General features: G+C 56.9%; 14 protein-coding genes across 14 annotated transcripts; 7 read left to right on the forward strand and 7 right to left on the reverse strand.

The window, feature by feature from the left end:
- On the forward strand, nucleotides 1–1,524 carry BDY17DRAFT_98353 (beta-lactamase-like protein). Its single transcript, XM_033738903.1, has 6 exons — nucleotides 1–224; nucleotides 266–456; nucleotides 517–527; nucleotides 584–747; nucleotides 809–864; nucleotides 921–1,524. Exons 2-6 carry the CDS (start codon nucleotides 352–354, stop codon nucleotides 1,509–1,511), a joined length of 927 nt encoding a protein of 308 aa, XP_033591768.1. The 5' UTR covers nucleotides 1–224; nucleotides 266–351; the 3' UTR covers nucleotides 1,512–1,524.
- Nucleotides 1,525–1,537: 13 nt separating this feature from the next.
- On the reverse strand, nucleotides 1,538–3,267 carry BDY17DRAFT_315689 (major facilitator superfamily domain-containing protein; the record flags this gene model as incomplete). Its single annotated transcript, XM_033735928.1, has 4 exons — nucleotides 1,538–2,380; nucleotides 2,442–2,839; nucleotides 2,895–2,995; nucleotides 3,050–3,267. 4 exons carry the CDS (start codon nucleotides 3,265–3,267, stop codon nucleotides 1,538–1,540), a joined length of 1,560 nt encoding a protein of 519 aa, XP_033591769.1.
- Nucleotides 3,268–4,148: 881 nt separating this feature from the next.
- BDY17DRAFT_247811 (R3H-associated N-terminal domain-containing protein) lies at nucleotides 4,149–5,219 on the forward strand (the record flags this gene model as incomplete). The annotated part of the gene is made up of 2 exons (XM_033730855.1): nucleotides 4,149–4,993; nucleotides 5,045–5,219. 2 exons carry the CDS (start codon nucleotides 4,149–4,151, stop codon nucleotides 5,217–5,219), a joined length of 1,020 nt encoding a protein of 339 aa, XP_033591770.1.
- A 445-nt stretch (nucleotides 5,220–5,664) lies between these two features.
- On the forward strand, nucleotides 5,665–6,450 carry BDY17DRAFT_322070 (uncharacterized protein; the record flags this gene model as incomplete). The annotated part of the gene is made up of 1 exon (XM_033736745.1): nucleotides 5,665–6,450. One exon carries the CDS (start codon nucleotides 5,665–5,667, stop codon nucleotides 6,448–6,450), a length of 786 nt encoding a protein of 261 aa, XP_033591771.1.
- Nucleotides 6,451–6,457: 7 nt separating this feature from the next.
- BDY17DRAFT_293117 (uncharacterized protein) lies at nucleotides 6,458–8,392 on the reverse strand. Its single transcript, XM_033732942.1, has 4 exons — nucleotides 8,058–8,392; nucleotides 7,803–7,986; nucleotides 7,016–7,743; nucleotides 6,458–6,957 (listed from the first exon to the last, which is right to left on the reverse strand). The coding sequence occupies exons 1-4, from the start codon at nucleotides 8,260–8,262 to the stop codon at nucleotides 6,614–6,616; spliced, it is 1,461 nt and encodes a 486-aa protein (XP_033591772.1). The 5' UTR covers nucleotides 8,263–8,392; the 3' UTR covers nucleotides 6,458–6,613.
- Nucleotides 8,393–8,504: 112 nt separating this feature from the next.
- BDY17DRAFT_98745 (uncharacterized protein) lies at nucleotides 8,505–11,701 on the reverse strand. The gene is made up of 3 exons (XM_033738909.1): nucleotides 11,336–11,701; nucleotides 11,194–11,259; nucleotides 8,505–11,127 (listed from the first exon to the last, which is right to left on the reverse strand). Exons 1-3 carry the CDS (start codon nucleotides 11,353–11,355, stop codon nucleotides 8,712–8,714), a joined length of 2,502 nt encoding a protein of 833 aa, XP_033591773.1. The 5' UTR covers nucleotides 11,356–11,701; the 3' UTR covers nucleotides 8,505–8,711.
- Nucleotides 11,702–11,834: 133 nt separating this feature from the next.
- Nucleotides 11,835–13,632, reverse strand: BDY17DRAFT_98760 (mannitol dehydrogenase C-terminal domain-containing protein). Its single transcript, XM_033738910.1, has 3 exons — nucleotides 13,463–13,632; nucleotides 13,330–13,394; nucleotides 11,835–13,206 (listed from the first exon to the last, which is right to left on the reverse strand). Exon 3 carries the CDS (start codon nucleotides 13,166–13,168, stop codon nucleotides 11,990–11,992), a length of 1,179 nt encoding a protein of 392 aa, XP_033591774.1. The 5' UTR covers nucleotides 13,169–13,206; nucleotides 13,330–13,394; nucleotides 13,463–13,632; the 3' UTR covers nucleotides 11,835–11,989.
- A 195-nt stretch (nucleotides 13,633–13,827) lies between these two features.
- Nucleotides 13,828–16,231, reverse strand: BDY17DRAFT_293125 (plasma-membrane choline transporter-domain-containing protein). The gene is made up of 5 exons (XM_033732943.1): nucleotides 15,372–16,231; nucleotides 14,861–15,301; nucleotides 14,760–14,807; nucleotides 14,399–14,707; nucleotides 13,828–14,336 (listed from the first exon to the last, which is right to left on the reverse strand). Exons 1-5 carry the CDS (start codon nucleotides 16,119–16,121, stop codon nucleotides 14,289–14,291), a joined length of 1,596 nt encoding a protein of 531 aa, XP_033591775.1. The 5' UTR covers nucleotides 16,122–16,231; the 3' UTR covers nucleotides 13,828–14,288.
- Nucleotides 16,232–16,410: 179 nt separating this feature from the next.
- Nucleotides 16,411–17,603, forward strand: BDY17DRAFT_344100 (uncharacterized protein; the record flags this gene model as incomplete). The annotated part of the gene is made up of 3 exons (XM_033738053.1): nucleotides 16,411–16,866; nucleotides 16,930–17,174; nucleotides 17,250–17,603. The coding sequence occupies exons 1-3, from the start codon at nucleotides 16,746–16,748 to the stop codon at nucleotides 17,601–17,603; spliced, it is 720 nt and encodes a 239-aa protein (XP_033591776.1). The 5' UTR covers nucleotides 16,411–16,745.
- Nucleotides 17,604–18,036: 433 nt separating this feature from the next.
- BDY17DRAFT_247940 (tRNA-guanine(15) transglycosylase-like protein) lies at nucleotides 18,037–19,488 on the forward strand (the record flags this gene model as incomplete). Its single annotated transcript, XM_033730863.1, has 5 exons — nucleotides 18,037–18,093; nucleotides 18,155–18,312; nucleotides 18,365–18,447; nucleotides 18,504–18,513; nucleotides 18,570–19,488. The coding sequence occupies 5 exons, from the start codon at nucleotides 18,037–18,039 to the stop codon at nucleotides 19,486–19,488; spliced, it is 1,227 nt and encodes a 408-aa protein (XP_033591777.1).
- An 819-nt stretch (nucleotides 19,489–20,307) lies between these two features.
- Nucleotides 20,308–21,579, forward strand: BDY17DRAFT_322077 (uncharacterized protein; the record flags this gene model as incomplete). The annotated part of the gene is made up of 1 exon (XM_033736746.1): nucleotides 20,308–21,579. One exon carries the CDS (start codon nucleotides 20,308–20,310, stop codon nucleotides 21,577–21,579), a length of 1,272 nt encoding a protein of 423 aa, XP_033591778.1.
- A 27-nt stretch (nucleotides 21,580–21,606) lies between these two features.
- BDY17DRAFT_322078 (signal recognition particle receptor beta subunit-domain-containing protein) lies at nucleotides 21,607–22,549 on the reverse strand (the record flags this gene model as incomplete). Its single annotated transcript, XM_033736747.1, has 2 exons — nucleotides 21,607–22,287; nucleotides 22,346–22,549. The coding sequence occupies 2 exons, from the start codon at nucleotides 22,547–22,549 to the stop codon at nucleotides 21,607–21,609; spliced, it is 885 nt and encodes a 294-aa protein (XP_033591779.1).
- Nucleotides 22,550–23,431: 882 nt separating this feature from the next.
- BDY17DRAFT_98898 (uncharacterized protein) lies at nucleotides 23,432–25,316 on the reverse strand. Its single transcript, XM_033738912.1, has 2 exons — nucleotides 25,248–25,316; nucleotides 23,432–25,153 (listed from the first exon to the last, which is right to left on the reverse strand). Exon 2 carries the CDS (start codon nucleotides 25,129–25,131, stop codon nucleotides 23,470–23,472), a length of 1,662 nt encoding a protein of 553 aa, XP_033591780.1. The 5' UTR covers nucleotides 25,132–25,153; nucleotides 25,248–25,316; the 3' UTR covers nucleotides 23,432–23,469.
- On the forward strand, nucleotides 25,271–26,359 carry BDY17DRAFT_98852 (uncharacterized protein). Its single transcript, XM_033738911.1, has one exon. It carries the CDS (start codon nucleotides 25,409–25,411, stop codon nucleotides 26,165–26,167), a length of 759 nt encoding a protein of 252 aa, XP_033591781.1. The 5' UTR covers nucleotides 25,271–25,408; the 3' UTR covers nucleotides 26,168–26,359.
- Nucleotides 26,360–26,986: the final 627 nt, after the last annotated feature.

Consider the following 26,986-nt stretch of genomic DNA (forward strand, 5'->3'; position numbering starts at 1 on the left):
GTCGCTACATGGCAAGAAACGGGAGGTGCAAGCGAAGAAGGTCTGGAAGCATTGCGGAGTGGACCTGCATCTACGCTTCACGTCCCTCGGAAGCATCACGGACGCCCTGCCCTACTTTCCTGTCCGTCGACTCCACACCTTTGGACGAATCAAGGACAGCCTTGCCTACCTTTGCTTTGTCAGAGACATCACGGGACTCTCCTTTGCACTTCACGCCCTACCAGGTCTGTCTACACCAAGGCACGTATGCCAAAACTGAGAGCAGGTATAAACAGGCGAGCGTTGCCCGACTGTCCCTGTTGAAGTGTAGTAGTTGAGACAATCAACAATCCATCAATCAAATCAACAGTCATGGCCAAGGCAGTCCTCCACTCCGACGATGACCTTTTACTGTGCAACGAATGCGGGACACAGTACGACGTGAAGAGTGGCAAAGAAGAGTGCAAAGTCTGCGATGTGAGTGATGGCGACGAATGATCATTATATTTCTCTCACAAACTAATGCCCATCTCTTAGGACCCTCGCCAGTACGTGATATCAAACACCCCTTCAAGCACATGCTAAGCACGTGTAATTACTCCAGATACGTCCCCCCAACAGGACAAGTCTTCACCACCCTAGGCAAATTGAAAGCACAAGGCTTCAAGAACGTCTGGTGGCAAGTCGAGAATCACCCAGACATCTGGTGCATCAAGACGGAACCCAAGTTTGCCATTGGCAATCGAGCAGAGCTCATCCGTACCGAGCGTATGAAACAACTTCTTCTCCTTCTTCATCCAAAGAGATCCGACTAACAGCAACTCATCAGACGGCAACATCCTCTGGGATCTCATCCCTTTCCTCGACCAAGATACCGTCGACAAGGTTTGTCTCAAGACCAACATCAGCTTTCCCATACGATCGCTAACACGGCACCCCAGATTAACTCCTTCGGCGGCCTCAAAGCAATCGTAATCTCCCATCCCCACTACTACTCCACCTGGGCCGAATGGTCCCGCACCTTCTCCTGCCCAATCTACATCGGCGCCCCGGACAAACCCTGGCTCGAACGCACCCAAACCCCCAACACCTCTCTCCTCCTGGTACACGACCCCTACACCCCCATCCTCCCCGGCGTAACCGCCATCCTCGCAGGCGGCCACTTCCCCGGCTCCATGCTCCTGCACTGGCGCTCGGTGCTCTTCATCGCCGACACAATCTTCGTCGCGCCGAGCGCGCTCGAACCCATCCCGGGCCGGCCGGGGAAGATAAGTTTCAACTTCTGGTGGAGCATCCCGAACCACATCCCGCTGCATCCGGATGCGATTCTGCGGATTTGGAGGTTGGTGAAGGGGCTGGAGTTTGGGACTTGTTTGGGGGCGTTTGAGGGGCAGGATGTGTTTACTAGGGGGAATGAGGCGGCGCGGAAGACGGGGGGTGTGAAGGGGCGGTTGTTGGAGAGTTGTAAGATTTATGTAAGGGCGGAGGGGTGGAGGGATGGGGAGCATGAGATTTTGGCGGAGAGTTTGTAACACACGATACATATGATTACACGGGATCAGTCCTTCTTCTCAGCATTCACTCCCACCACAACATCCCGCTTCTCCGCCTGCTCAATCGTCTCCTGAATCCCCTGATCCACCAGGCCCTTCAAATCCTCCTCGCCCATCATCCCCTCCCATCCGTTCGCAACGAGATACTGCCGGAACTTCTCATCGCCCTCCGCAAGGTCGGCACCAGTGATGTTGGGGATGAAGAAGTATGTCACGAGAATGCCCAACACGCCGCAAATCGCGGCGACGATGAAGGTCCAGCGCTGTCCGAAGCGATTCGCGATGGGAGCGAATGCTTGTGTTCCTACCGCGCCGCCTGTCTTGCCTAACGCGGCGGAGATGCCGTAGCAGGTGCCACGCACAGCTGTAGCGTAGGATTCGGATGAGAGTAGACCCAACATGTCGCCTGGCCCCAGATTTCCAGAACTAGTCATAAGACCGTAAAAAATGACGAACAGCGGCGTAATCTTGACAAGCTGATCGTACGCGCAACCAACAATAAGCCCGAAAACAAGATATCCCGAGAATCCCAGCATCATAGTATACTTGCGGCCAATGCGATTGCAAAGCCAAGCGCCAATGAAGACGCCCGGTAGCGCAAGGCTGGAGAGCAGCAACTGCCACTCGGCGGTCGACTTGATGGTTGCGTGGGGGATGACGGTGTCGAGGATGGTGCCGCTGAAGATGCCGTTGGGGAAGGTGACGAAGTCGTAGAGGAACCAGGCGCCGCAGGTGCCGATGAGCGTTTTCCAGTAGTAGCGCAGGACGAGGAGGTAGGGGACGCGGCGCTTGATGGCGCCGCGGCGGTAGAGCTTGCTGTTGAGCATTTTGATGCGGAAGTAGAAGACCTGTTGAGAGGGGTTGTTAGGGTGTCGATGTGGCGTGATGGCGGAGCGGAAGGCGACTTACGGTGAGTGGGAAGATGACACCGATTCCGAAGCATGTCCTCCATATCGTCGACAAGTGGTTCGCGCCCGCAGCGGACAAGACGATCAGGAAGATGGAGACCGAGAGAGGATTGCCAAAAGCAAGCGGCAGATTGGTGACGAGAATGAAAATGGGGCCTCGCTGCTTCAGCCTATACTCATTTGCAGCCTCGCTCGCCGAAGTACTCGAAGCAGGATATTCACCACCGGTGCCGAAACCTGTGATGCCACGAGCGACCGTGAGCATCCAGAACATGCCGATGATGGTGTAGCCGTTGCTGGCGGTGCCGAGAATGCCCCCAACGACGATCATGAGGGTGGTGATGATAATGGCAGCCTTGCGGCCGAGGTAGTCGCATGTGAGGCCGATTGTGATTTGACCTGCGTGAAAAGGTTAGCAGATCTCCTGAAGCGTGTCTATGGAAAAGGAACGTACCCAAGATCTCGCCGACCAACAAGGCATTGGAGACTTGGGTGCTCCAGTAGCTAGTATATTGTGCCTTGTACTCGGTCCTGAGCACGACGTTGGTCATAGTCCTGGACAACGAGTCAGCTGCAATTCTGCTCGATCGGGAATTGATCAAGGCATACATGAGCGAGTTCTGATAGCCGTCGCTGATGAGGGCAAAGCCCGCGCAAAAGATGGTGAAGATGTCGGACAGACTCTGCTTCTTCGACGACACTTCCCTCGAAGGCGCGGCCGGGTCGTTTGGATTCGGGACATGCTCTTGGGCAACTGAGGCCTCCTTCTCAGGCAGGACTTCATCGTGGGCATAATCCGCCTTGTCAATGTCGTATTTGTCGTCCATGTCGGGCCGATCGGTGTTTTCGACGTATCAAGGACCGAGTGTAGCAGCACGAAGACAGAGAGGAGAAGCGCGCCATATTTGAATGATTGCCTCGTTCTTCACGTTATTTTCTCTAGCCCTGCTGGCGGCGACGATCACTCCCGTTAGGAGAATTAAGCAAGGCCGGCAAGGCCACGCCGTTGGACCCTGCTGCCGTCCTGCGTCACATCGTGCAGTCGCAGCGCGCCACCGGAGGGGATGGCGTAAAGCCAATCTCCAATCACCTTCGGCACGTGTGGCTTCTTCAGGCGGATGATCGGCACGTAGTGGCAATGGGATATTTGTACAGCGACAGCAAAGAATGTTTGGAAAGTTCCATACGGTCACGTCGGCTTGTGCCGTGAGTCGCAGTCATTGCCGTTCTCCTGCGATGTTGTGTGAGCGAGTGCAAGCCGGATTTCGGAATGCATCCGGCAGAGTAGAGTCGAGTGCTGGTGCGGGAAGCTGAAACATGACTTCAACAAGGCCTTGCACAATTGAACGATGAGCAAGGCGTGTATAAAGCAGCTAATGCATTGATGTACTTTGTTCCTTCCGTCTGAGTTGATTGTACAGCTGTAAGGGATACAATCACGTGGTTAGATGGAGGAGGGACCGCACGAACAAAGAGGATCCACCTTCTTATGCAATCGAAGACGTGACGTGCTGATTGGCGCATGCAGCTCTCGAGATAGCCGATTCCAGACAGCAGCGTTCCGTTGTCCTCGACGCGCGAACCACCAACTGGAGTCTTTTCGCTCCGTCGATGTACACATATTCCTAATTCTTTTGATCAATCGGTTCTGCTGTAGCTCGACCCTCGGTCATCACCCCCGCAGAGTCGCAACGACCGAGTCGCCACCATGTCGTCCCGAGTCACTCCAACATCTCACCTCGCATCAGCAACATCTCCCATGGACCGCACGGAAGCATGGACAGCATCGCAGGCCGCCGATCTGCTAGCCGCGACATCCCTCACTCCACGTCCAATGACCAATCCCTTCCCCCTCGCCCGCGAAACCCAAGTCAAACTCGCCATCCCGCTCGATGATGCCGAAGATAAGCAGCAGTCAGCCGCGCGGCGGAAAGCAACGAACGACACGCACAAAGTCTACGGCGTGCGTACGCTCATGCGCCGCGATAGTCAGCGGCGGCGCGACGCGCTACTCCAAGGCAAAGAAGGCAGTCGCCGACGACGGAAATGGGAGAACGACAACCTGCTGAACAACCCGCACGCGTCGCGGCCGGAAGACGTGGGCCCGGAGGACTGGCTCGTGAAGCCGACGTATCCTGTCAATCACGTGCCGTACTGCCTCGCGCCGCTGTGGGACGCGCAGTATGCGCGCTTGAGCGAGAAGCGGAAGTCGAAGGTGGAGGAGGCGAAGAAGCCGGGGGATGAGGAGGTGGCGAGGGCGGCGAAGGTGGAGCAGGAGTTGAGGGCGACGCTGAAGCGGGCGCGAGGGGCGAAGGGCTTGCTGCAGGATTTGGAGAGGGAGGTGAGGGGCTTTGTTGCGCAGTGGGACGCAAAGCAGCGCGAGTTGGAGCAAGAGGGTTTGATTGATGCGGATAGTGAGGATGAGGAGATCGTGTTTGTTGGAAGGAATGGGGCCATGAGTGATGAGACGAGGAAGAACAAGCAAGACGAGATGTTGGTGAAAGACAAGTTGATCTTTCAGAGCCTGGTTGACGACCATGGTGCTGCCTTTGGGTTCGTGTTGTCCAGGCCACTGAATGGTTCCCAGCTGACATTGTCTCGCAGTCGCTACCTCGTGCATTCCATCGCCCAGTACTACGGCCTGAAGACATGGTCTGTCACCGTCCCCGGTGATCCAGCGAGGCGAGAAGCATACGTCGGACTGAAAACAGATCCGATCACCAGACGACCGAGTTTGCCCATGGTGCAGATGCCCCGGCCGTTGTGGACGGTGGTATGACGCTTGATCGACGCGATACAACGTGGTACAGTCGGCGTAATAGACAGGCCCCGAATACACGAATTCAATCCACCTCTCGCTTCATCCTCGTGCTCTCGCACCATTTGTTTGCTCACCTCCTCGCCAGCGCAGAGCGTAGCACAAGCAACTTGTGCGAACTTGAGCAACATCATAGGACCCTCCATGCGTCTTCATTCCGCTTGGTTCCTCTTCACTGACGCCTCAGCAGCATACACCATTCCATCAAGCAATATACCTAGTCAATAAAAACAGGCACAAACGCAAAATGATCTATATACACCGCCTCGGTCTCCCCACAACATCCAGAACACCATCGAAGACCAAGTGGCAACTCTCAGTACAACATACTCCAAGTTCCCTGGGTTCCACTGCAAACCATCCTTGATATCAAAGCACAACGCTAGCCCAGCCCGAGTCTGCAATCATGGCACCGCGATCCGAAAAGCCCAAGCACACCGACCAGTGCGATGCTTCCGATGGCTCAGCAGACACCAGCACAAAGCCGACCCGCGACCGGGAGCGAAGGCCAAAAGCAGGACCTTCTACACCAAAGCAGCCACGTACGCCTCGAGAGAGGACACCGACGAGTAAGCAGCATTCGCCGCGCTCCCACCGGCAACCGCCTCCGCCCCCTCCGCCGCAATACCACCCCCACTCCCCGTACCAAGGCTACCAATACCCAGCGCCGCAGCCTGGCTTCTCTCCAAACCCCCAACTTCAAGCCTACCCAGCATACAACCCATACGCATACGCCTACGCCCAACCACAGCCAAACCCCTACACATACGCATACGCCTACACCCAAGCGCAGCCAAATCCCTACTACCAAGTTCCCCAACCCCAATATTACGCCCAGCAGTATCCGCAAATGCAATACCCGCAACCGCCTCCCGCCTCCCGCCGCCCTCCAGTGCAAGGCTGGGTCGAAGGCGAAGTCGACTCGACAGGCGAGAGCGTGGAGCCTCGTGCCGTGTATGGCGGACAGCCGGGAGAGAGTCCGGCGATGCAGGAGGCGCAGGCGAGGGAGTGGTCGCGGTTAGATCGGGATTTGGCGAGGGATGCGAGGAGGCAGAAGAGGCAGAGTGCGGAGTTGGAAGCTGGGGCTGGGGCGCAGAGACGTGCGGAGGGGGAGGAGTTGGAGGGGGAGGAGGAGGGGAAGAAAGAGGGACAGGGGAGTAAGGGACGACGTCGGGGTCGGGGGAGTAAGTGATGTTTTTGAACCAGTTGCATTGGACTGAATGGACAGGTAGCGAGATAGCCGTAGCAGTATTCCTCTAAGCACTGCCTAGTAATGCATCATTAGTCTAACACGTAATCTCACCCACCCCACTCGCCAAACCATCAACATACCATCTACCTCCTCCCAACACCGTCTACGAATTCAAATAATTCCAAATCGCAGACTGCAACTTCGTCGCCCCCTCGCCCACCAAATTCGACAAATTCTCAATATCGTCCCCCGCGGTAATGCCAAACTTGCGCACAAAGTCCCGCGCCGCGCTCTCCAAATCGCCGTAGTCCTCGAGGTTCACCTCCTCGTCCTCCGGCCGGCCGAAGTAGGCGTTGGACGAGATGGACGTGGCGCCCTCAAAGCCCTGCAGGCGCGTGCGCGCTTCCGCTTGTGCACTGGGGTTGTAGCTGTCGCGCCCGAAGAACTCGTCGGACGAGATGCCCTTTTGCTGGCCGAATTTGTCGCGCGCGAAGCGTTCGGAGTCGTCTAGATGGTGAGGTTAGTTGGAATATAATGCAGTGTGTGATGGTGCGAAGGGTTGTACCTTGCACGGGAGCTTTGCTTGTAGCACCAAAGCCCATTCGTTGAGGGGCGGCAGCTTTCGCTGCACTGGCGCCTACTTGGCCGAACCCCAGCTTCCGCACGCCCATGCCGAGTCGCTCTACTTCACTGTCATCGCGTTGCCGCGACTGGGCCGTGGCGCCGAAACCACCTGCTCTTCCGGGATTGACGGGCGTAGGTTGATGGAGGGTCGTGATGCCAGTCTCGGGTTGCGCGGCAGTAAATTGAGATTCTGAGGGCGTCACCTCGTCTGGGTCGTAGCCTAATTTCTCTTTCCGCTCCGCCTCCTCTCGCGCCTTCTTCTCGGCCTCGTCAAAGTCAAGCACGGCAGCATCCACCTTCTTCGCCCCAAGCTTGGTCTTCTTTGCGCCGAGTATGTTCGCTTTGGGCTTGTTGGATATCGCAGTCTTCTTCATGGCAGTGGCAGAGATGGCGCGTGGGGCAGCTGTCGTTGTGCTCTCTGCAGTCTCGCTCCCTATCAAGGGGGACTTTGGTCTTGACGCAGCACCGTTCTGGTTCGCGTTGAGGAAGGGAGAGGCGGTGCGGTTGATGCCAGGGGTGCCAGTTCGCGAGGGAGGATTGCTAGGCCGTTTGATGGTAGGCTTGTCCCATGACGAGAAGAACTCATCGCCGGCATCAGCAGCAGGTGTGTTGGCCGATGTACCATCGCTTTCATCCCCTACATCGTCGACATTCACTTCATCGGGGTTCCTACAATCATGAATTAGCATCACCGCTCCTGATCCTCCCACACACCACCGTACACTCACTTCTTGATATCCGCCTCCACCCTCCTCGCTAGCTCGTCCTTGTACTTCGTCGCCGCATTACTAGTATACTTCGTCTTGGGATCTTTACTCGCCAACGCCGCCGTACCCCCATGCGTCTGAAAGTACTTCGTCGCACTCTCATTCCCACCAACCTTCATCCGTCGAAGCTGATCCCACTGCCATTCTACACCCCAACAACAATCAAATCATCAGCCCCAAGAGCCAGCAAAGGAAGGGGGACAATCAAAAACTCACGATCCAAATTCGTACTCCGCACAAAGCTAATGTGCACGCCGAGATTGCGGTGGTTGGCGGAGCAGTCGAGGCACAGGTAGATGCCGAAGGGCACGCTGGACCACGTGGGGTTTTTGGCGCCGCAGTCGAAGCAGCTTTTGTTGGCCTCTTTGCGCTTCAGCTTCTCGAAGAGCGTGTGCGAGACGGTCTTTGGCGCGAGGGCCATGGTGGAGGGGTAGGCGGGGGGAGGCAGGCGGGGTGGAGACGGGATGCGAGGGTGTAGGGTGGAGTTGATGGGCGCGTTGGTTGTGAAAAGCTGGAGGCAAAGAAAGGGTTGTGTACACTTTGACCCTGAGATGAGAGGTGGAGTTGGGAATGGAAGCAGAAGTTCGGCCGACCAACGCGAGGCGACGGCTTGGCGTGAAAGGGGAGTTGATGCCTGAGGTGGCAACTCGAATAACAGAAAGCCACGAAGCCTCGTCCAGCCCATGAATCCATTGCGAACAGAGCGACTTGGAACATTCCAGCAGTAGTTAGAGAAGGGTTCCATACAAAGCTACGTAGAAGCATCCAAGCCACGTATTTCGATGCGTGCATGCAATCAGTGGTATCACGTATCCAGCTATCCCAGAAACACCCAACCGCACCACGCCATGCCATAAGATTCCAAACCCCCTACCTAGGCACAACACTAGGCCAAAACATCCTCCCTTTAACCCTCAACCGCACCTCGAAGATCCCCTCCTCGCACGCAGCCCACAATGTGCGCCCATCAGCACTCATCGCCAACCCCGCCGTACGCACCCCCACACTCCTGCCAGCATAATGGGCCAAACGCATCTGATTCCGGCGGAGCATGAGATCCGCCGCGCCCGCGTGCTGCGCGACTAGAGCGGGGAGACGCGGGGCGCTGCGGTCGCCGCGTTCGCCGTTGTTGAGGAGCGCGGCTCCTGTGCCGTTGAGGAAGCGCCAGTACTCGGGTCTGCGGGCGAGGGTACGGGCTACGGCGCGTTCGGCGAGGAGTTCGGATTGTAGGTCGTCGGTGGCGGAGGGGCGGGTCGTGGTTGTGGTGGCTGCGGGGAGGGGAGAGGCGGCTTGGGCTCGCTGAGCGGATTCGAAGAGAGGGCCTCGGGCTAGCGTCATGTGCTCTTCGATTGTGCGCCAGGGGTTGTCGTCTTCTGTTTCTTCTCTTGCGCTTGCTGCTGTTGCTGTGGCGCCATTCTGGCCTGCGCGAGTGTTGCTGTTGGAGAAGGTGGAGGTAGTGGGTGAGTTGGAATCGGGCGGAGTGGGAATGGCAGCTGTGCGGCGACGGGGCAGGCGAGAGCCGTCACTCAGACGGATGAGACTTGACGACGACCGCTGACCGGCACTGGCCCCAGCCCAAGCGCCGTCGTTGAATTGGGAGAACGAGGGAAGGGCCCCAGGGCTGTCGCGCCCATGAGACGAACCGGGCCGGGGACTACTCGTGGCGTTCGTCCTGGCGAGTTCAGGGAGCGAGTCCTGCATCGAGTTGAGGATTTCGTATATGGGGCGTGTCATCGAGTCGCCTCCACTGCGAGTGCCCGATGCGGCCGTCGTGGCGTTGGAGCGGTGACTTCCTCCATCCCGGAACATGTCCGAAGAAGTGTAATTGACCGAGGCGGGCGGCACTCCACCGCTCGATCTCGCCTCCTCTCTCTGCCGTGTGATGCGCAAACTCTCCAGAATCGACTGTTCGCGAGCCGTGAGGCCAGGCGGCGTGTCCTGTGCCTCGTCTTCAAGCGCCGCACGCTGAGCTCTCAGCCGTGCGGACATGGCCTCGTATCCTCGTGCCGTAAGTGGAGTAGTTCGCGCTTCATGTGGCTCGTCCTCGAGCTCTGCGCGCTGTGCCCTTAGGCTTGCAGACATGGCCTCGTACCCCCGGACGCGATGTCTTCGTCTCGCTTCAATATACTCGCTCGCGAAGCTGACGGCAGTGGGATTGTCCGGCGCCTGCCTATACCGCCGAATGAAATCTGCCTCCACCTCATCCAGGTCTCTGGTGGGATTGCTAGCGAGTGGCCGTGCAGGCTCGTCTCCGAGAATGTCGTCTACAGTGATACTGCGTAGTCCCTCCATCTTCGGATCGATTTTGACGATTTGTCGAGTCTTGAGGCCTGTCCGAAGATCTCCGATGCATACTCGATCCTGATCTTCCGCCCAGATGAGCAAGTCCCAAGGATCCGGGGAAAATACGATGGACCGCACAGCGCCGGGGAAGGGATTCTGACGATCAGGTCTCGAGCCCTGCACAACCGCCACGATCGCGCCATGTCCATTCTCCAAAGCGCACGACGCCATCAAATCCATGTCGAAGACAGTGATATAGCCTCCTTCTGATCCGACCGCCACCAGCCTGCCATTAGGCGACCAAGCGGTGGTGAAGTAGCCCGTCGTCGACCCTGGCTTCGAAGCATGCAGCGTAGCCACATTCGTAATCTTCCACTCGACACTCGCACTCGTGAGGCGATTATGCGGCTTCGGAATCTGCGGCGGCGTCTCCTGAATAGCCCGCTGAAAGAAGTACGCCGCGTTGACATCGCCTACAGCGACCAGCGTCCGGCCGTCGGGACTGACAGTCGAATGGTTCATAGGAAAGGGCAAGTCGACCACCCAGGTCTCGAGATTTTGCGGTAGGCTGTACATGCGCACCGTCTTGTCGTTGTTCGTCAGCACGGCGACGATGTCGTCCAGATGCGCCTCTTCGTCCTGGATGCGGTGGATCGAAATGGAGTTCACAATGTCCTCGCCCATCCTGTCGACCTTGACACTCGCCGCGCGCCGCACGCCATCCCGCACCCCACTCTCGTTATTCTGCAGCGTTGTGGCATCCACGCTCGTTCGCGTGGGAGAGGCACCATCGAGTTTAATAGCGGCGAAATGGCCCATCTCTTCGCCACCGCCCACACACAGCCATCCGTAGCCGCTGGCGGTACATCGCGCTTCGAAGGGGAGGGTAGCGATGTGCTTGCGCTTTTTGGTGGCAGTGTTGAGGCAGAAGACGTCGTGGCCGGAGGCGTAGTAGAGGAGGTCGGGTTCCGGGGCGGAGATGTAGTGGCGGAGTTGCCAGTGTCTGTCGGGGCACTGTGCGTTAGCATCCTTCCGGCTCGTGCAGGAAGTGTGGGACCGCAGCACTCACGAAATGTCGATTTCAAAGGGATAGAAACTGGTTTCGGCGTAGGCTAGGTCGTCGGTCTCGCGGTAACTGTGGAAGGACAGTGTCAGTGAGTGGTGACCTTTCGAGTACCGGGGTGCACGGCTCAGCGATGAGGTACACGTACAGCAAGTTATCGATCGCCATGCTGCGTCGCTGTGACGGCCACACTGATGGAGGGCCGAGTAGAGGATGCAAGCCAAGAGAGGTGTTCAGGCGCGAGAGGGCGCGGGTGGTGTGGGTGGGGTTGGTGTGTTGGTTACACTTGCCGATCGAGGCAGCGCGGGGCGGTCGAAATGTAGCGCTCGCAACGTCACTGGAGCCCAACCAGAGGGACGGAATGCCGAGTCCTGCCGGTCTTTCGCTCGCCTACCCAACTAACAACACGGCACGGAGAGGCGATGACTATATAGAAAAGTTGTTAGGAGTTTTGTTCAGAGGTGTGGAAGTGAATAATGACAATTCGGCATAAAAACCGTGGCGGCTGCGAAGCGCCATCACATCCACCATCGCCACCCATCAAAAACTGGAATATCGGAATGGACATTCATCTTATTCATACTCGTCGATTTTTGGCGGCTCGTCTAAGAACTGTCTACCGCATTCCCATCATCCCGATCGTTCCATGGCTCGTGTGGAAAAGTAACACCCTGGTATCCATGCCAAATAATGTCCATGCACATCATGTAAGATACTCGAGGCATCGATCACCGCCGCATCAGCCGCAGCATCTCCATCACTTCATGTACCCGTCGTAAGGGCAGCCATTGGGCTCATAATTCTACTTGGTGTCTTTTTGAACCTTGGCCACAACCTCCTCGACCTTGCTGAAGAGTGGGTGGTCCTCCTCCAGACCGGTGATGTCCTTGGTGGCTGCTTTGGCATCCTGCGACTTGAGCTTCTTCGCCAGCTCCGCCGACTCTTCGTCACCCTCGACGTTCTGGAAGCGCAGGGCCATCTCGATGCCGCCGAGCAGGTGGTCGATCTTGTCACCCTTCTCCGCAAGGTGGGCGGCGGGGGCGATGAAGCGCTCCTTACGCGAGAGCTTGCGGAGAGGAGCACGGCCGACACGCTCGACGTTGTCTTTGAGAACGGGGTTGGAGATACGCTTGACGATGGCCTGCACATACTCCTCCTGCTCCTTCTTGCTGATGTGGGAGTGCTTCTTGGTGATGAGGTGGGCCGTCTCCTTGAGCGTCTCCTGCACGATGTCGTGGAGCTCCTTGTCTTCGAGCACCTCGTGGATGAACTTCTTGCCGCGGTTGTAGCCGTAGTAGGCAGCAGTGGCGTGGCCGGTGTTGACGGTGAAGAGCTTGCGCTCGATGTATGGCTGCAGGTCGCCGACGAAGTGCACGCCCTTGATGTGAGGGGGGTCGTGCTCGAAGGGCTTCTCCTCGACGCACCACTCGTAGAACTTCTCGATCTTGACATTCATGCCCTGGCCCTCGTCTTGGATGGGCACAATACGGTCGATAGCCGAGTTGGCGAAGCGGGCCTTGGACTTGATGTTCTTCTTTGTCTCCTCCGACAGCTTCTCCTCGATGAAGCCACGCAGGGTGTCGGTGGCACCGATGGCGTTCTCGCAGGCAATGACGGCAATCGGCTTCTCCTCCTTGCGAGCCTCGATGCCCTTGGCGATGGGCTCGGCGATGAACTTGAGGATGTTGGGGCCGACGGCACAGGTAACGACGTCTGCAGTGGCAATCTCCTCGACGACCTTGGGCATCTCATGTTTGCTGTTGATGGCACGGAAGTTGTCGATGGTGAACTTGGTCTCGCCTTCCGGGCCAATCTCGGTGACCTCGTAGGAGGGGGTGTTCTGGAGGGTCTCGATGAGCTTGTCGACGACGTCAACGAAGACGACCTCGAAGCCGGAGTTGTGCAAGAATTCGGCAACGAAGCCACGACCGATGTTGCCACCGCCGAAGTGAATGGCCTTCTTTCCGGATTTGGGTGCCATTGTGGGTGTGAGTGAAGAGTATAGAGTTGGGTATTGGTCTATACGTGAGGGGGTTGATCAGTCTTGTGTTGAGTGGAAGGGAGACAAGAGGGTGAAGTGTGGGAGAGTGATTGCTGTGAAGTGAAAGAGTGAAAGAAAGTGAGAAGTGAGAGGACACTGACCTTGTTTGTGGAGTACCCTGAAAGGTAAAGTGACGTCGAAGCAAATGGGGCTCTGCTGGTCTGTTCTGTTGGGAAGAAGCTCGTTAGCCTCAACCTTGTCAGTGGCAATGGATGCCGTGGTGCAGCGTCTTACCTCTGTCGAGAAGGTGGAAGCAGTCTTGAACTGGGAGTGTAGGAAGGTGAGTGAAAGAAGAGAAGTGGTTGTCAAGAGTGGTTTGTTGAATGTGTGGAGGAGTGTGTGGAGAAAATTTGTAGAGGATCGCCACGAGCAAACACCGCAAGAAAGTGATGGAAAGCAGGAAGGTTTGAGAAGCAGCTCAGGGACGCTGGTGGGGTGGAGGGGCTCGATTGGGGTGGCCCGTGCGCTCGTGCCTCACACGTCACTCCAAAGCTTCAACGGCCCGAATGGCCGTCTGCCTCAGGCACCAACATGCACAGAGGAAGGAATACTCTATCTGTGGAAACATAGACATACCTCGCACTGCCAATGGTATATAAGCTCGATGTTGTCCATCCATGAGCCTCACTTTAGTCCAGTGAGCCAGCCTTGTGTGCTGGCTTCCTCAAACGTTGCACTCGCAGGCACAATCGACCAAGCACCAAAGACACAAAGGACGTAAGATAGATGAAACGTAGCGACAGTGAGTAACAACAAGTAGAACGATGACAATCTTGGTAAGGTTAAGTAGGACGATGACGGTCTTGGTCAGATTACGCGTGTGCACAACGTGTGTCAGAAACGCGCAAGCCGTACACGAAAAGGCTCTTCTCCAATCCACTATCAATGGAGAGGAAGCAGAGTGTTCCAGGACGAGACGTCCACACATCCGTGAGACCCCGGAGATGATCCATAAAGGCACACCCATCTACGATACAATATTTGTCCCAAACCCAACGCCTTTCTATACCATTGCCGCCCTGCAATCAAGCGCAAAGGTCTCGACAATCCCTGGTACCTCTTACGCGTGAATAGCTTGCTGTACGTGGGGGTAGACTGCCGTCATACGCTGTGCAACGAAATTGCAAGATTAGCCAATGTCTTTCGCCCACGACGCCGTTATTCACTTACCTGGTACAGTTCACGGTGCTCGTTCATCAAGACCTCAGGATCCCACGCCATGGCGACGAATAAGGTATCAATTCCAGCGGAGAGCGGCACGGTGAAGCAGTTCGCAACCTGCAAGCCTATGAGGAAGGCGTATGCTACCACGACTGGAGTGAAGTCGCCGTTGCGGTTGTAGGCCGGGTCGGTGAAGACGATGTAAACGTAGGCCATGAGGGCGCAGGCGTAGGCGACGAACATGGCGCCCATGGTGAAGACGGGGCCGATCAGGCATTCGTTGATGAGCGCGTCGATTCCGCGGTCTTTGATCATTTTCTGTACATGATGTCAACATCGTCGTAGCAAGCAGAGGAGACTCGTTTCTTACCCAGGTATCTTTGGCGGACTGGATGTATGACTTTCCGTACAGGGCGATCTGCGAGGTATTAGCCGCGGCTTCGCTTCGAAAAAGTGGATAGGGAAACCTGCCAAAGAGAAAGCGTATCTGTTGATGAACTGCACAGCCCAGTCCAGGATGCCAATGAAGCATTGAAGAATGCAAAAGCAGCAAGCCATGGCCATATTCCCCGAGTTGGCCTCAGACTGCTGCGCAATCGAGCAGATCTGTCGAAGCATGTTGATGATGGCAACAATGAGACTGCCGAAACTGATTGAGCCGAAGCTGTACGTCAAGGCGCGACGAGTGGCACCCCGAGTTGCTCCAGAAGGAGGGTTTCTGGGCGCGAAGAACCACGAGGCGTACACTCCGCTGCAGATCGTGTGGATGGTGTTCTTGAGCCATTCGGAGATCCAGTATGCCGCGAAGGTGAGGTAGACGATGAGCCCGATGACAATGCCCGAGCTGCAATTGCCGCCGGCGCTGCATGCGGGATTTGCGCCGGGTTCGTACTTTGCGTAGACGGCCACCAGCTGTTGATGAGTTAGCGACTGATGTATTATCCAACGCCTCCAGGCTCTTCCGGATAAACGAAGCACTTACGGTAACACTGAAATATGCCCCGAAAGCAACAGCAATGATGCCCCCAATGAACGAGACGAGATACGTATGTCCATACGTTTTCGACACATCAATTGCAGTCTGTAGCATCAGAACACTGAAAGGAATCCGGGGAATCCAGGTGTAGAAACAGAACGCAGCGAACACACCGAAGAGAAGGAAGACGATTCCTCCGCTATAGTATTTCCGGTAGAGCATGTAGATAGCGGTCGCCAGCATGAACACGATATGCAAGATGCCGGTAATCCAGATGAACTGCTTCGTGAACATGCGCGCGACCCAGACGTAGCCATAGCCGAGCACGAGCGCTACAGCGAGACAGAAGATGAAGAGGACAATGGTGTTGGTGTCGAGGCCGAAATTGTTGCTCCCTCCATATATCCCGCCGCCCTGGAAGCCATATGTCGCTGCGTAGCCCTGTAGAGCGATACCCGAGACGGCGACGAAGCCTGCGCAAACGGCGAGGAAGAGCAGGCCGGCCCAGATGTCGTTGTACTTGGGTTTCTCGACTTTGAAGGCTTGATTGTAGGTTGGCTTGGTTTCCGACTGGCTGTAGTTCTGGTTGTAGGTGGGCGGGGGAGGCATGTGCTGTGGTCCGTTGTATTGGCGATTTCCGTACGCTTGACCGTTGCCGTTGCCATTGTTGTTGTAGTATGGTTGCTGCATTTGATAGTCGTCCTTGCGCGAATTGGGATCATTGTAGTAATCCGCCGCCTCTCCTTGACCCGCCATTGCCGATTGTAAAGGCTGCGAAATCGCAGCGATGGAATAGGACTCGAGTGAATACAGGAGACGTTTAGCGCAGGTAGGTGGATGAAATTAAGAAGAAGGGAAGAGACAATGTTGATCCCAAGGCGAGATAAAGTTTGGAGGGCGCATCATTGGTAGACAATGGCGGCGCCCAGACCCAATTTCCTTAGCCTCGCTAGCGCCCAAGGCAGACTAGCTCGATCTGGGCTCCAGCGAAGGTTGGACTGGCGGCGCGGAAAGTTGGAGCTCCAGATCCGCAGCTGCATGCGTTCGCGAGCTGAACACAGCCGAGCCACACACCGACAACGCCAAGAGCTGTCTAATCTCGCGTTCCCCGAGTGCGATCGAACCCATCCAGGACACGACCACCTGCACCCTTGTCTGTATATCTAGGCTGACCGGCATTGCAGCAACTGACACCTGCGTCTGCTCGGAAATCTCGTCTGCTAGCTCCATGCAGGACGCGCCGCTTAAACCTTCGTCACGGCGATTTCAACCACGGACATGATTCAGGTCTCCGATACTCAAACCCCCCTCTAAATGGGATGGTGATCCAACACCGCCCGTAGCACAAACTTCACGAGCAGCAAGAACTCGGACCAGGACATGTTCGTACTCCCGAACACGTCGCAAGCAAAAAGCAAAGGCTGCGGTGCCGTGATCTGCCCACTTGCAAATAAGGCGGTGCACAGTCGAACAGAACGGGCCAAGTGCTCCTCATCTCTAGGTATCCCCAGGCCGTTGTAGATTGCTGCGATCATTATATCATTGCTCCGGATCCCTCATTTAGACCACTCTCGCATCGGCATCTTCGTCTCTCCCACCAAAATATTGCCGACCGCAAAAGCACAAGCACCAGACAACGAGGACGATGAAGACGTCGAGGACAAGCCCAAAGGCCGCGACCGTCGGCAGAAAAATCCCAGGAAATCCCAGGAGGATTTGGATGTTACGAAGGGCGCACAGCTACGGGCGGTGACCCCGAAGCAGGACCAACAGCCCAAAGCCCAGCGGGCGGTGTCGCCGCAACCAATCGTGGGTGAAAAGACCTTACCGAAAGTTTCTGAAGCAAAAGAAGACACAGCACCGTCGGCGGGATCTCCGCAGTAGGAGGCACTGGATGATGGCGTACGGGCGGCGGCGAAATCGCAGCAAGTTGACGACGAGGCCGAGGATGTCATGTCAATCGATGAGTCAGACAACGACGAGCCTGCGATTCTTCAGGCGCTCGACTGCCTAGACCAATACGCGGAGTTGGTAATGGCCACAATTCGCACCGAGCCAGGGAAGTCAGTCGACTCTGATGAAAGGTTACTGCATGAGCGTCATCGAGTTATCGGTGCAGAAGACGAAGCACTCACGGAATTGGAGAACTGGATCGGCAGCGCATGGCTCCGCGGTCGCAGCATGTACAGATTGGTGACGAGGGATTACGCAGAGGATGACAACACTATGTACTGGTAAGCGGCCACGAAGCTCGCTAACGACGTCGAGGGTGCTTTTCCAATGTCTTGCCCTTACTCGTTTGGTCAGTGAAAATGATTGCATCGTAGATGGGCGTGCCTCCCTGGATCATCTCCACGATATCGTGGATGGTAGTGCGTGCATCGCCCCCGAGGCCCTCCTCTCGAAGTCAACGATAGATCGGAGAGCAACCTTTTCGTGGAGTACTTGAGTTATTGACGTCGAAAATATATATGCATGAAGCCTAACAAATCTTCTTGTTCCCTCCTGTCCATGTTGCGAGGATGCCGCGTTGATCTCATCGATGCTCGTTCAACAGTAACCATGCCCGTTTCAATGCGCGCAAAAAGTGGTGGGACGTTCGCGTGACATCAAAATTTCGAAAGTCCGACCTCACACCACAGACGGCATGTCTACACGCGACGATGAGGACATGGTCTTACGACCTCCAGCCTCGGCGCTGAAGTTTGACCTCGTCACAAAATGCGCCGTGAGTGATTCCAAGAGTTACTGCGGGATAAACAACCAACTAAGCGCATTTCCCGCTCCAGACAACCAAAGCTCGCGCGGCCACGCTGCATCTCCCACATGGCCCCGTGCAGCTTCCCATGTTCATGCCTGTGGCCACCCAGGCGTCTCTCAAGGGCTTGACTCCTAAGCAGCTGGAGGATACGAGTTGTCGATTGTGCCTTAACAACACTTATCACTTGTGAGCCGTCGCCTGGCAAGTACTGTTTGAGGCCGATGCTGAGTTTCGACAGGGGGCTCAAGCCTGGGCAACAAACGCTTGATGCGATTGGCGGTGCTCATAAGCTGCAATCATGGCCTCATAATATCCTAACAGGTATGCAGACCAAAGCATCGATTGTCAACAACTAGCGCTAACTCCCTTGACATCAGACAGCGGAGGGTACGTCTCCCGCTCACAATCTACCTTACCCTTCCAAACTAACATCGCGTTCCCAGCTTTCAAATGGTCTCCCTCCTCAAACTCGCCCAAGTCACGGAAGAAGGCGTACGCTTCCTAAGCCCGCACGACGGCACGCCCATGCTCCTCACCCCAGAGCACTCCATCTCCCTCCAAAACTCCATCGGCTCCGACATCATCATGCAACTCGACGACGTAATAGCCACCACATCTCCCGACCACGCACGCATCAAAGAAGCAATGCACCGCTCCATCCGCTGGCTGGACCGGTGCATCGCCGCCCACCGTAACCCCAGCACCCAGAACCTCTTCTGCATCATCCAAGGCGGCCTAGACCTCGATCTCCGCGCCGAGTGCACGCAGCAAATGGTCGCGCGCGACACGCCCGGCATTGCCATCGGCGGTCTCAGCGGTGGCGAGGCGAAAGACCTGTACTGCAAGGTCGTGCACACTTGTACCAGTCTCTTACCCGATCTCAAACCCCGCTACGTCATGGGCGTCGGCTATCCCGAGGATATCCTCGTCTCTGTTGCGCTGGGGGCGGATATGTTCGACTGCGTGTGGCCTACTCGCACCGCACGGTTCGGCAATGCCATCACAGGCACAGGCACATTCAACTTACGGCACGCAGCCTACGCCAATGACTTTCGACCGGTGGAAGAAGGGTGCAACTGCACATGTTGTCGGCCAGAAAGCGAGGGCGGACTAGGCATCACGCGAGCGTACATTCACCACGTTGCGGCGAAGGAAACGGCCGGGGCCCATCTACTGAGTATGCACAATGTGCATCACTTGCTGGATCTGATGCGTGGAGCCCGAGAGGCGATTGTTGAGCAACGGTACCCGGCGTTTTTGGTGGACTATTTTCATGGCATGTACGCCGGAGACAAGGAGAGATACCCTGGGTGGGCGGTGGATGCACTGCGAGGCGTGGGCGTCGATCTTTTGGCCGATTGAGGCGTTAAGGCCGCTATAGCAGTGGAGTAATTGGCCATTTAGTTCACTGCACGTCGCACATGAAGTTGCCAAACCGGCATTTGCCCAAGGCGGAACGAAGTCGCATACCAATCCACCTTCACCTCCTTCGTCAAGAAAACCACAACTCGCAATCCAATTGGCCACAAAAAAAAGGACGCTAGCTGAAGTACGATTTCTTTCCAAACATACTGGCCGAAGATCGCACGCACACTGGCGAGTGCTAGACGGAGTTCTGGGGAATTGTTGGCCGGCGAGAAGTGCCATTGCGGCCTAAGGCTGCACTCCGCTGGAAGAGCCTGCCGCTTACATTCTCTCCACGTAGATCGCAAGATGCAACGGGTTCTGGAACGAGTCGAACATTTACTGCGAATGAGGTCATTCCTGATGGCTTTCGGGCTGTACCTGAGTACAAGATCACATTCAAGTTCGACGGCCTGGCTTTGCGCTGCCCTTTACGGTGCGACGAGGGAGAGGTGCGACCGACGCCCTGCGACCGACGCCCGAGCAATGCGCCAATCAATGCGGACCAGCTGGGCGTCATCAGCCTTGCCCGGAATTCCCGTACTTCCGCTGTGACATCGTCCTTCACGGACAATGACGAGGCTCCATGCCGATGTGCTGTTACCACGTGCCGATAGCATCCATGTCCCCGATATATAAAGCCCAAGAACCAGGCGTCATCTCAGAGAGAAAGAAAGTCCTTACGCATTATTTGCTCTCCGACTCACGAGACACAACACTTCCAGCACCAATCAACATCCACCTCCATCCACGCACACATCAATCAATCAACCAACCATGACCGCCCCAAACATCCTCATAATAGGCGGCGGCATAGGCGGCCTCTGCCTCGCCCACGGCCTCAAAAAACACCACATCCCCTTCCACGTCTACGAGCGCGACGGAACGCAAGACTACCGCGCCCAAGGCTACCGCATCCGCGTCGCGCGCGAAGCCGTCACCGCGCTCCGCTACCTCTTCTCCCCCGAGACTTGGCGCCTCTTCGAACTCACGTGCGCGGAGTCGGTGTTTTCCGACATTCCCGAGGTGGATGCTGGGACTGCAAAGGTGGATTTGCCTCGCGTTGCGAATGGGGAGAGTCCCGCTGCTGCTGGGGGGCGCAATGGTCCGTCGAGCGAGTTGAAGGGGTATACGGTTGATAGGACGATGTTTCGCCAGGTTCTGCTCAGGGGACTCGAGGAGCACATGACGTGGGGAAAGGCGTTGAAGGAGTACGCAATCACGGATGACGGCGTCGTTGCTCGATTCAGGGATGGGAGCTCTGCGGAAGGGTCTTTGCTGGTTGGCGCCGATGGTTCGCATTCTGCCGTTCGAAAGCAATTTTTGCCCGCGCATCCCATCTTGGACACAGGCGCTCGGTGCGTATACGGCAAGACGCTGTTGACGCCCGAGCTCTTGAAGACGCTGGAGCCGGCGATCACCAAAGGCGGAATGATGGTTGTCAAAGACCGCAGCCGCGATCCCGTGACTGCGATGATCCTGGAACCCGTCATCTTCACGCACAGAGAGGAGATGTTGGCCGAGGGAATCGAGGCTCCTCATGATTACTTGTACTGGGTCATGGGCGCGAAGCCGGAGGCGCTCGGCCTTCCTCACGAAGGAATGCCGACTTTGACTCCCGAGCAGTGCGAGAAGATCGCGCGAGGTGTCGCACAGAGCTGGCATCCACGCGTCCGTCCGGTCGTGGCTTGTCAGCAGCCGGGGCAAACAGCAGTACTCCAGATCAATTCTGTCCCCTCCGATTTTGGCACGTGGGAACCGAACGAGCGGGTAACATTGATCGGTGATTCGATTCACCTCATGGGGCCCACAGCTGGAAGTGGAGCAATCACCGCGATACGAGATGCAGAGTTGCTTTGCAGGCTGTTGGTGGAAGGAGGCCAAGGCAAAGCGATGATCGCCAAGTATGAGAGCGGCATGCGGGAGTACGCGAGCGAGGTTGTGCATCGCAGCTGGGCGGCGGCCGAGGTCATCTTCAATCAGAGGCAGGGCGAAGACAAGCACATCGGCGAGGTGATGATAGCCACTCGGAATGGCAAGATGAAGTGAAGGTGTCGGGCCGAAGTCAATAGACAATCATCTTGATAGATTCCCACCAATCCAGTCCCACCACTCTTTCACCTGTCCCGCCTCATCGCCCTCGCCTTTTAATCTCCCACCAACAACGGCGACATCGATTCCGTACTCCTCCATCTGCGCGAACGCAAACTCCTTGGCTCCAAACTCCCCAAGCCAGTTTCCCTCCTCTTCATCCCCATCGTCCTCTCCAGCACCACCCTGCATCCCAATCCCACTATCCAACAACCCCTTACTCTTCGTCAGCCTAACCTTCCCAACCTCCTCCTCCAGCCTACTCTTCACCAACCCAGCGGGCAAAGAAGTAAAGACATCTTGCTTATTCGCCGCAACCAACACCGGCACGGCGACCGTCCTCTTGCCCCGCACATACCTCTTCTGCAACACGAGCAGCACATCGTGCAGGAACTCCGCTGCTTCTGTCAGACCCTGTGCAGAACTGACGGCCGCGCTGTCGACGACGAATATAAGCCCTTTGAGAGCGGAGGGAGAAGTGAGCGAGGTGAGTGCATGGTGCCGCAGTTTGCCATGCCCGGGGGTGTCGAGGAGGACGAATTCCGAATTGCGTGGGGAAACTTCGCTTTCAAAATCGGAAGAATCGCTGGTGCTGGAGGGAAGGCGGCAGGTGGCCGTGTGCGGGAGTTGACTGGTGTGGGTGGTGGAGAGGGTGCCGTTGGTGAACTGCAGAAGTCGCGAGTCAGTAGATATAAGAGTAGGCGATGCATGAGTGGCTTCTTACAAGAGTGAAGAGACTCGTCTTGCCGCCTCCGCTTGGGCCGATGAGCAGGAAGGTAGGGACATCTGTCGAGTCGGACTGCCGGTGGAGGAGGTAGTGGAGGATGAGAGGGACAAGGAGGGTGATGAGCACGGTGACGACGATGACGGAGAGCGAGGGCGAGAAGGCCCATGTTGCCCAGTCCCGCAGGACGCTTTGCTGTTCCATGATTGCGTGGATTTGGATTCAAAGCATTGTCATGCGAGGGAGGATGCTGAGGTTTGAATTTACGTCAAGGCTCGCGAGTCGAGCTGGCGGAAGGGCCGCTTAGTCATGGCCGTCCGTCACTCAACTCCAGTCCCTGCTCACCGCCATCCCCATCGTCACTCTCAATGCCCAGCACGAAATCGAATGCAAGAAAAGGAAGAGGCTTCATTTGAAGAGGGTCAGATATCAAATTGACAAAGAAACGACTCTACACTATGAAACGAGCATCATCGCCCTCCACCTCCTCATCATTAACATCACCCCATCTGACCCTTCTTCTTTTCGATTCCCTCACTCCCGCCTATCGTACAGAGTCGTGTCGTCGTATCCTCATCATCGTAAGTCATGCTTCCCATAAGTCATACTTCCCATAAGTTCATATTCGTGATCGTCGTTAGAAGATGCTGTTGTTGCACTGAGATCCCAGATTGAAACCCCGTGAGGGCCCGCCTATGAGAAGAGATCCAACAAAAGAAGAACAAAAGAAAGAAGAGAAAACTCCGCGCTCTGCTCGCTCGCCGCGCTGTGATGTTCGGACCCGGGAAGGAGAAGATGCGAAAGACCAGGCCCGAAAGAAGAAGAAGAAGGAAACCCGAATGCAAACTCCATTCCAGTGCCATGGTGGATGCAAGGATGATGCTGCCGTGTATGATGTCCTTCTTTTGGTGTCCAGCCTGTCCGACACAGGAAAGCCAAGCCGACGAATGCAAACTCCGATGCCAGTGCCATGGTCGATGAGAGGGTCATGCAGCTGTGCACGACATCCTTCTTCGTTGTCCACCCTTCGGACAAAATCGCCATTCTGATGTCCAACCCCGATGCCGCAAAACTCCCGTGCCACACCCATACCCAAGCAAAATCGATGCCAATAGTCCCGAGGCTCAAAGGAACCCCGGATGAGGACCCGCAGAACCAGGCGGAAACCAACCACTGCTAGTGGTGAAGCCATCGAATTTGGAGGGCGGCCCGCTCGCCCCGGACTCCCACAACGGGGTGCCGATGACCGAGTCGGCGTGGTGGTCGAACTTGGCGGTGTTCTGGTAGTAGCGCGGCTCCGTCGCGTACCTCAACCCAGCCTCCACTTTGGGAATGGGGAGGAGGTGCGGGCCGCCGTACGCGCCGCTACTGGTAGTGCTGCTGCTGCGCTCGACGGCTTCGTTGGGGTAGTAGTGGTATTGCTGGTGGTCGGCACGTTCGATGTTGGCCATCGCGCGGTCGTCCATGGGGTGACCGTCGTCCAGCATGCCGCCCTCCACGCTCTCGGCTCGCTCGCTGCTGTCGTCCGACGGCGACATCTTGTACGCACGGCCGGTGTTGTGGTCAGCGGTGTGGCTGAGGCCGTAGCCTTGCTTGTAACCGCCCGCCATCGGGTACGTGGGGGGTCCAGCGGACTGGTACGACGCGCCGGGATGGTGGGTGTAGTGGGAGCCACCACGGCCTCCACCGCCGCCACCGCCACGCGGAGCAGCATTGCTCTGCCCGCCTTCGCATTGGTAGTGGCTGGGCGAACGGCCACGCACAACAACCTTGTCGCTCACGCGCTGTGCCACCTTGACCCACTCTGCCTCGTCGTCGCCCTCGGCGCGCACATCGGCAAAGACCTCGATCATGAGGTGGAAGTACTGCTGCGAAGCGCGACGCTTGCCGTTGTTCGCCGTCGCCTGCTTGAACTGCACCCGCTCAAAGGTGTGCGAGGTGTTGTAGCCGGCCGGGGTGGCGTGGGAGCCGCTGTGGTAGTTGTACGTGGTGGAAGTCGGGGCCGGTGCAACACCTCCCTCGGGAGTCGGGTCGGGCAGGTGTTGCAGCGCCATGAACGGGCCGTGAGGTCCACCTGGTCCAGCCGCGCTGTTGTGCTGAAAGGCGGTGGCGTACATGGCGCCCGAGCCGATGCCGTGATCCGAGCGAGCAGAAGGCTGAGCCGGGTACAACTTGACAATGTCGATCTTGGTCTTGGGTCCGTTGTCGCGTTTCGGCGTGTGTTGAACCAACTCGATGGCCTTACCACCCGAGCCGTCCACAGCCGCGGACATGCGCACCCCCATGGCCAGGATATTGTCCGACTTGCCGTTGCGGTTCAGCTGCAGCGGCACCCCGGCGATGTACGGCGCCATTTCGTACGAGCAGGTGACGGAGAAGTAGTTGCGGCGGTAGCACGTCCACTTGTTGTCCGACAGCGCGACGAAGAACCCCTTCTCCACCTTTGCTTTGACCTCCGGGGTCACGAGTTGCCCCTGGCATCTGATGTCGCCCAGGACCTCGAGGTTGGGCCATGGAAATTGCGACGCCGGAGTGTCATGTGCTGCGCCTCTGTGCGTGGTCGAAGGGGCGTGAGGCATGGCGGGGTAGTGCTGTGCGGGACTGGGTTGCGGAGCGAAGTGGACAGCGCGAGGCGTCGTGTCGAGGACGTGGCCGCACTGGTTTTGCTGGAGCTGAGACCGTAAGGTGTGCGTGGTGTACTGGGCACCCTGCTGGTCGCGATACCCGCCAGGCACGCCGTCTAACAGATGTGTTGGACGGAAGTTGGGATGAGGCTGCAGCGGCATGCCCGACGCAACACTGTCGGACCTGTTTGAGGAACGTGTCAGTGATCGGTCACTCGAAGCACATAGTCCGTCGTCTCACTGCGCCTTGAGACACCCGAGGGGGAAGTGCGACTTACTCTGAAGGGTGTCGAGAGGTAGCATATGAGCCCGTGTTGTGGATGTATGGCAGTGTTTCTGGAACGTTGAACGCCCCGAAACTGGAAAAGCGATTTTGCGAGGAATAGTTGCCGATGGAGGCCGTTGAAATACCTGGATTCGGGCCGGCAGAAGCGGAGAGATGCTCGGGATCGTCGAGGTGCTGGTGGGATCCATTCCTATGTGTTGGCAGTCATCAGCGCTTGTGCTTCCGGTGAGATGCAGCAAAGCTGCCCACTGGCTGGAGCGCATGAATGCCCAGACGTGCTACGTGGAACGAACGAAAATGAAGCTGCAGGAGCCGCAGAATCTCACGATGGTCTCACAGCGACAATGTGACGATAATGGCTGCGGTGTAACATGTGGTTGTCGGCGCACCAACCCGACGACAAGGAACAGCTTGCATGGGAGATGCACGCCACCGGGGGTCGACGAATGGAAAGAGACGAGAAATGAGTACGTACCTGGAACTGTGGTGGGATACACCGGGGTCCGCGAGGAAGCGCCCGGCTCCTGCCCCGGGAAAGGTGAAGGTCGGATCGCCAGGCTGATGCAACGAATTATCGCGCTGCAGCTCGAGTGGTGGAAAGACTGTGCGCGGCGTGTGACTGCCGCTGAAATGGTCGAGGCAGTCTTGTTCGGAGATGGTGTACTCGTGGGGGAGGGGAAGAGGTGGGAGAAGCGGTCCTGCATCGGCAAGTCAGCTCCGCTCGGCTTGTTCTTTGATCGACAATCTTGTTGGCGATGGGCGTTGTGCATGGAGGATGCAAGGAAACGTGATTCGCCCGGTGTTGCTCACGGCGCTCGTGTGACCGCGACAAGCTTTGGAGATTGCCGGGGCCAGGGACTGGGCGCGGGATCACAAGAGCACCAAGATTGGGCTGCTATGCGTGTCGGATGACAAGAGTTGCGGGAATTGGTCGGCAGATGGGAAGGGGGAGGGATGCAATTCGCGAGTGTGGCAAAGCAGGATGCAAGTCGTCGGGTTGGGAGGGCGATGCAGAAAGCTAGTAGCTTACCTTGGTCCATTGTGCTGTCGGAGCTGGCTGGGGTATTGTGCTGGGTACCTGATGTTTAAAACCGGTCAGCCTTGTCGACTCCCGATGCATCCTGCACTCGCGGTTCGCACTTACTTTTGCGGTTGTTGCCGGACGACTCTGACGAAGCGGTTGGAACGGAAGATTGGCTGATTCCAACAACACTGTCCAGCAAGGCTGCAATGAGATGTGTCAGGCGGCGTCGTTTGCTGTGACGGCTTGGCACCAACCAGGTGGGCTTAAGCTTTCAACTAAAGCCGGGCGGATCGACGGGTAAGGCGGGGAAGAGAAAGCGTGCCGCAAGAGTGGACGACGACGTGAATCTTTCGCTTTCTTCCTTCTGGCCGCCGGCACCGTTCGAAAGAGGTTTGACGTGCCGACGAGAACCGTCGCAAGGAAGAATGAAGGCTGTATGTCTTGTCAGCCATGCGTTTTGCGGCAAGGGATGTTTGACGTTTGCCGGGAGCTTGGACAATGCGACACGTTGGAAGACGACGATGGCATCCCGGCCCGCCCTCGCGTCGATTGCGATGTGATGCATCACAAGAGGGAATGGGAGGCATCGTCGTCGTCCAGAGCGTGTCAGCCGTGAAGCTGCAGAAGCCTCTTGCACCCTTTTTGCAGATGCAAGAGGTGTCCCGCTTCTTGTGCGACGATGATATTGTGAAAGCCTTTCGACTTAC

Source organism: Neohortaea acidophila (assembly GCF_010093505.1).
Source record: "Neohortaea acidophila strain CBS 113389 unplaced genomic scaffold BDY17scaffold_3, whole genome shotgun sequence".
NCBI lineage: Eukaryota > Fungi > Ascomycota > Dothideomycetes > Mycosphaerellales > Teratosphaeriaceae > Neohortaea > Neohortaea acidophila.

Bases quoted from the DNA above. Each gene is read 5' to 3' on its own strand.
- BDY17DRAFT_98745 (XM_033738909.1), bottom strand. From the start codon at position 11,355: ATGGCGATCGATAACTTGCT. The intron at 11,260-11,335 runs GTACGTGTACCT...GTCCTTCCACAG, and splicing joins ATGGCGATCGATAACTTGCT to TTACCGCGAGACCGACGACC. The intron at 11,128-11,193 runs GTGAGTGCTGCG...GTGCCCCGACAG, and splicing joins CCCTTTGAAATCGACATTTC to ACACTGGCAACTCCGCCACT.
- BDY17DRAFT_293125 (XM_033732943.1), bottom strand. From the start codon at position 16,121: ATGGCGGGTCAAGGAGAGGCGGCGGATTACTACAATGATCCCAATTCG. The intron at 14,808-14,860 runs GCAGGTTTCCCT...AATACCTCGCAG, and splicing joins ACAGATACGCTTTCTCTTTG to ATCGCCCTGTACGGAAAGTC. The intron at 14,337-14,398 runs GTAAGTGAATAA...TTCGTTGCACAG, and splicing joins AGCACCGTGAACTGTACCAG to CGTATGACGGCAGTCTACCC.
- BDY17DRAFT_98760 (XM_033738910.1), bottom strand. From the start codon at position 13,168: ATGGCACCCAAATCCGGAAAGAAGGCCATTCACTTCGGCGGTGGCAAC.
- BDY17DRAFT_98852 (XM_033738911.1), top strand. From the start codon at position 25,409: ATGCTCGGGATCGTCGAGGTGCTGGTGGGATCCATTCCTATGTGTTGG.
- BDY17DRAFT_293117 (XM_033732942.1), bottom strand. From the start codon at position 8,262: ATGGCCCTCGCGCCAAAGACCGTCTCGCACACGCTCTTCGAGAAGCTG. The intron at 7,744-7,802 runs GTGAGTGTACGG...TCATGATTGTAG, and splicing joins GTGGAGGCGGATATCAAGAA to GAACCCCGATGAAGTGAATG. The intron at 6,958-7,015 runs GTACAACCCTTC...CTCACCATCTAG, and splicing joins AAGCAAAGCTCCCGTGCAAG to ACGACTCCGAACGCTTCGCG.
- BDY17DRAFT_98353 (XM_033738903.1), top strand. From the start codon at position 352: ATGGCCAAGGCAGTCCTCCACTCCGACGATGACCTTTTACTGTGCAAC. The intron at 748-808 runs GTATGAAACAAC...GCAACTCATCAG, and splicing joins AGAGCTCATCCGTACCGAGC to ACGGCAACATCCTCTGGGAT. The intron at 865-920 runs GTTTGTCTCAAG...ACGGCACCCCAG, and splicing joins ACCAAGATACCGTCGACAAG to ATTAACTCCTTCGGCGGCCT.
- BDY17DRAFT_98898 (XM_033738912.1), bottom strand. From the start codon at position 25,131: ATGCCGCTGCAGCCTCATCCCAACTTCCGTCCAACACATCTGTTAGAC.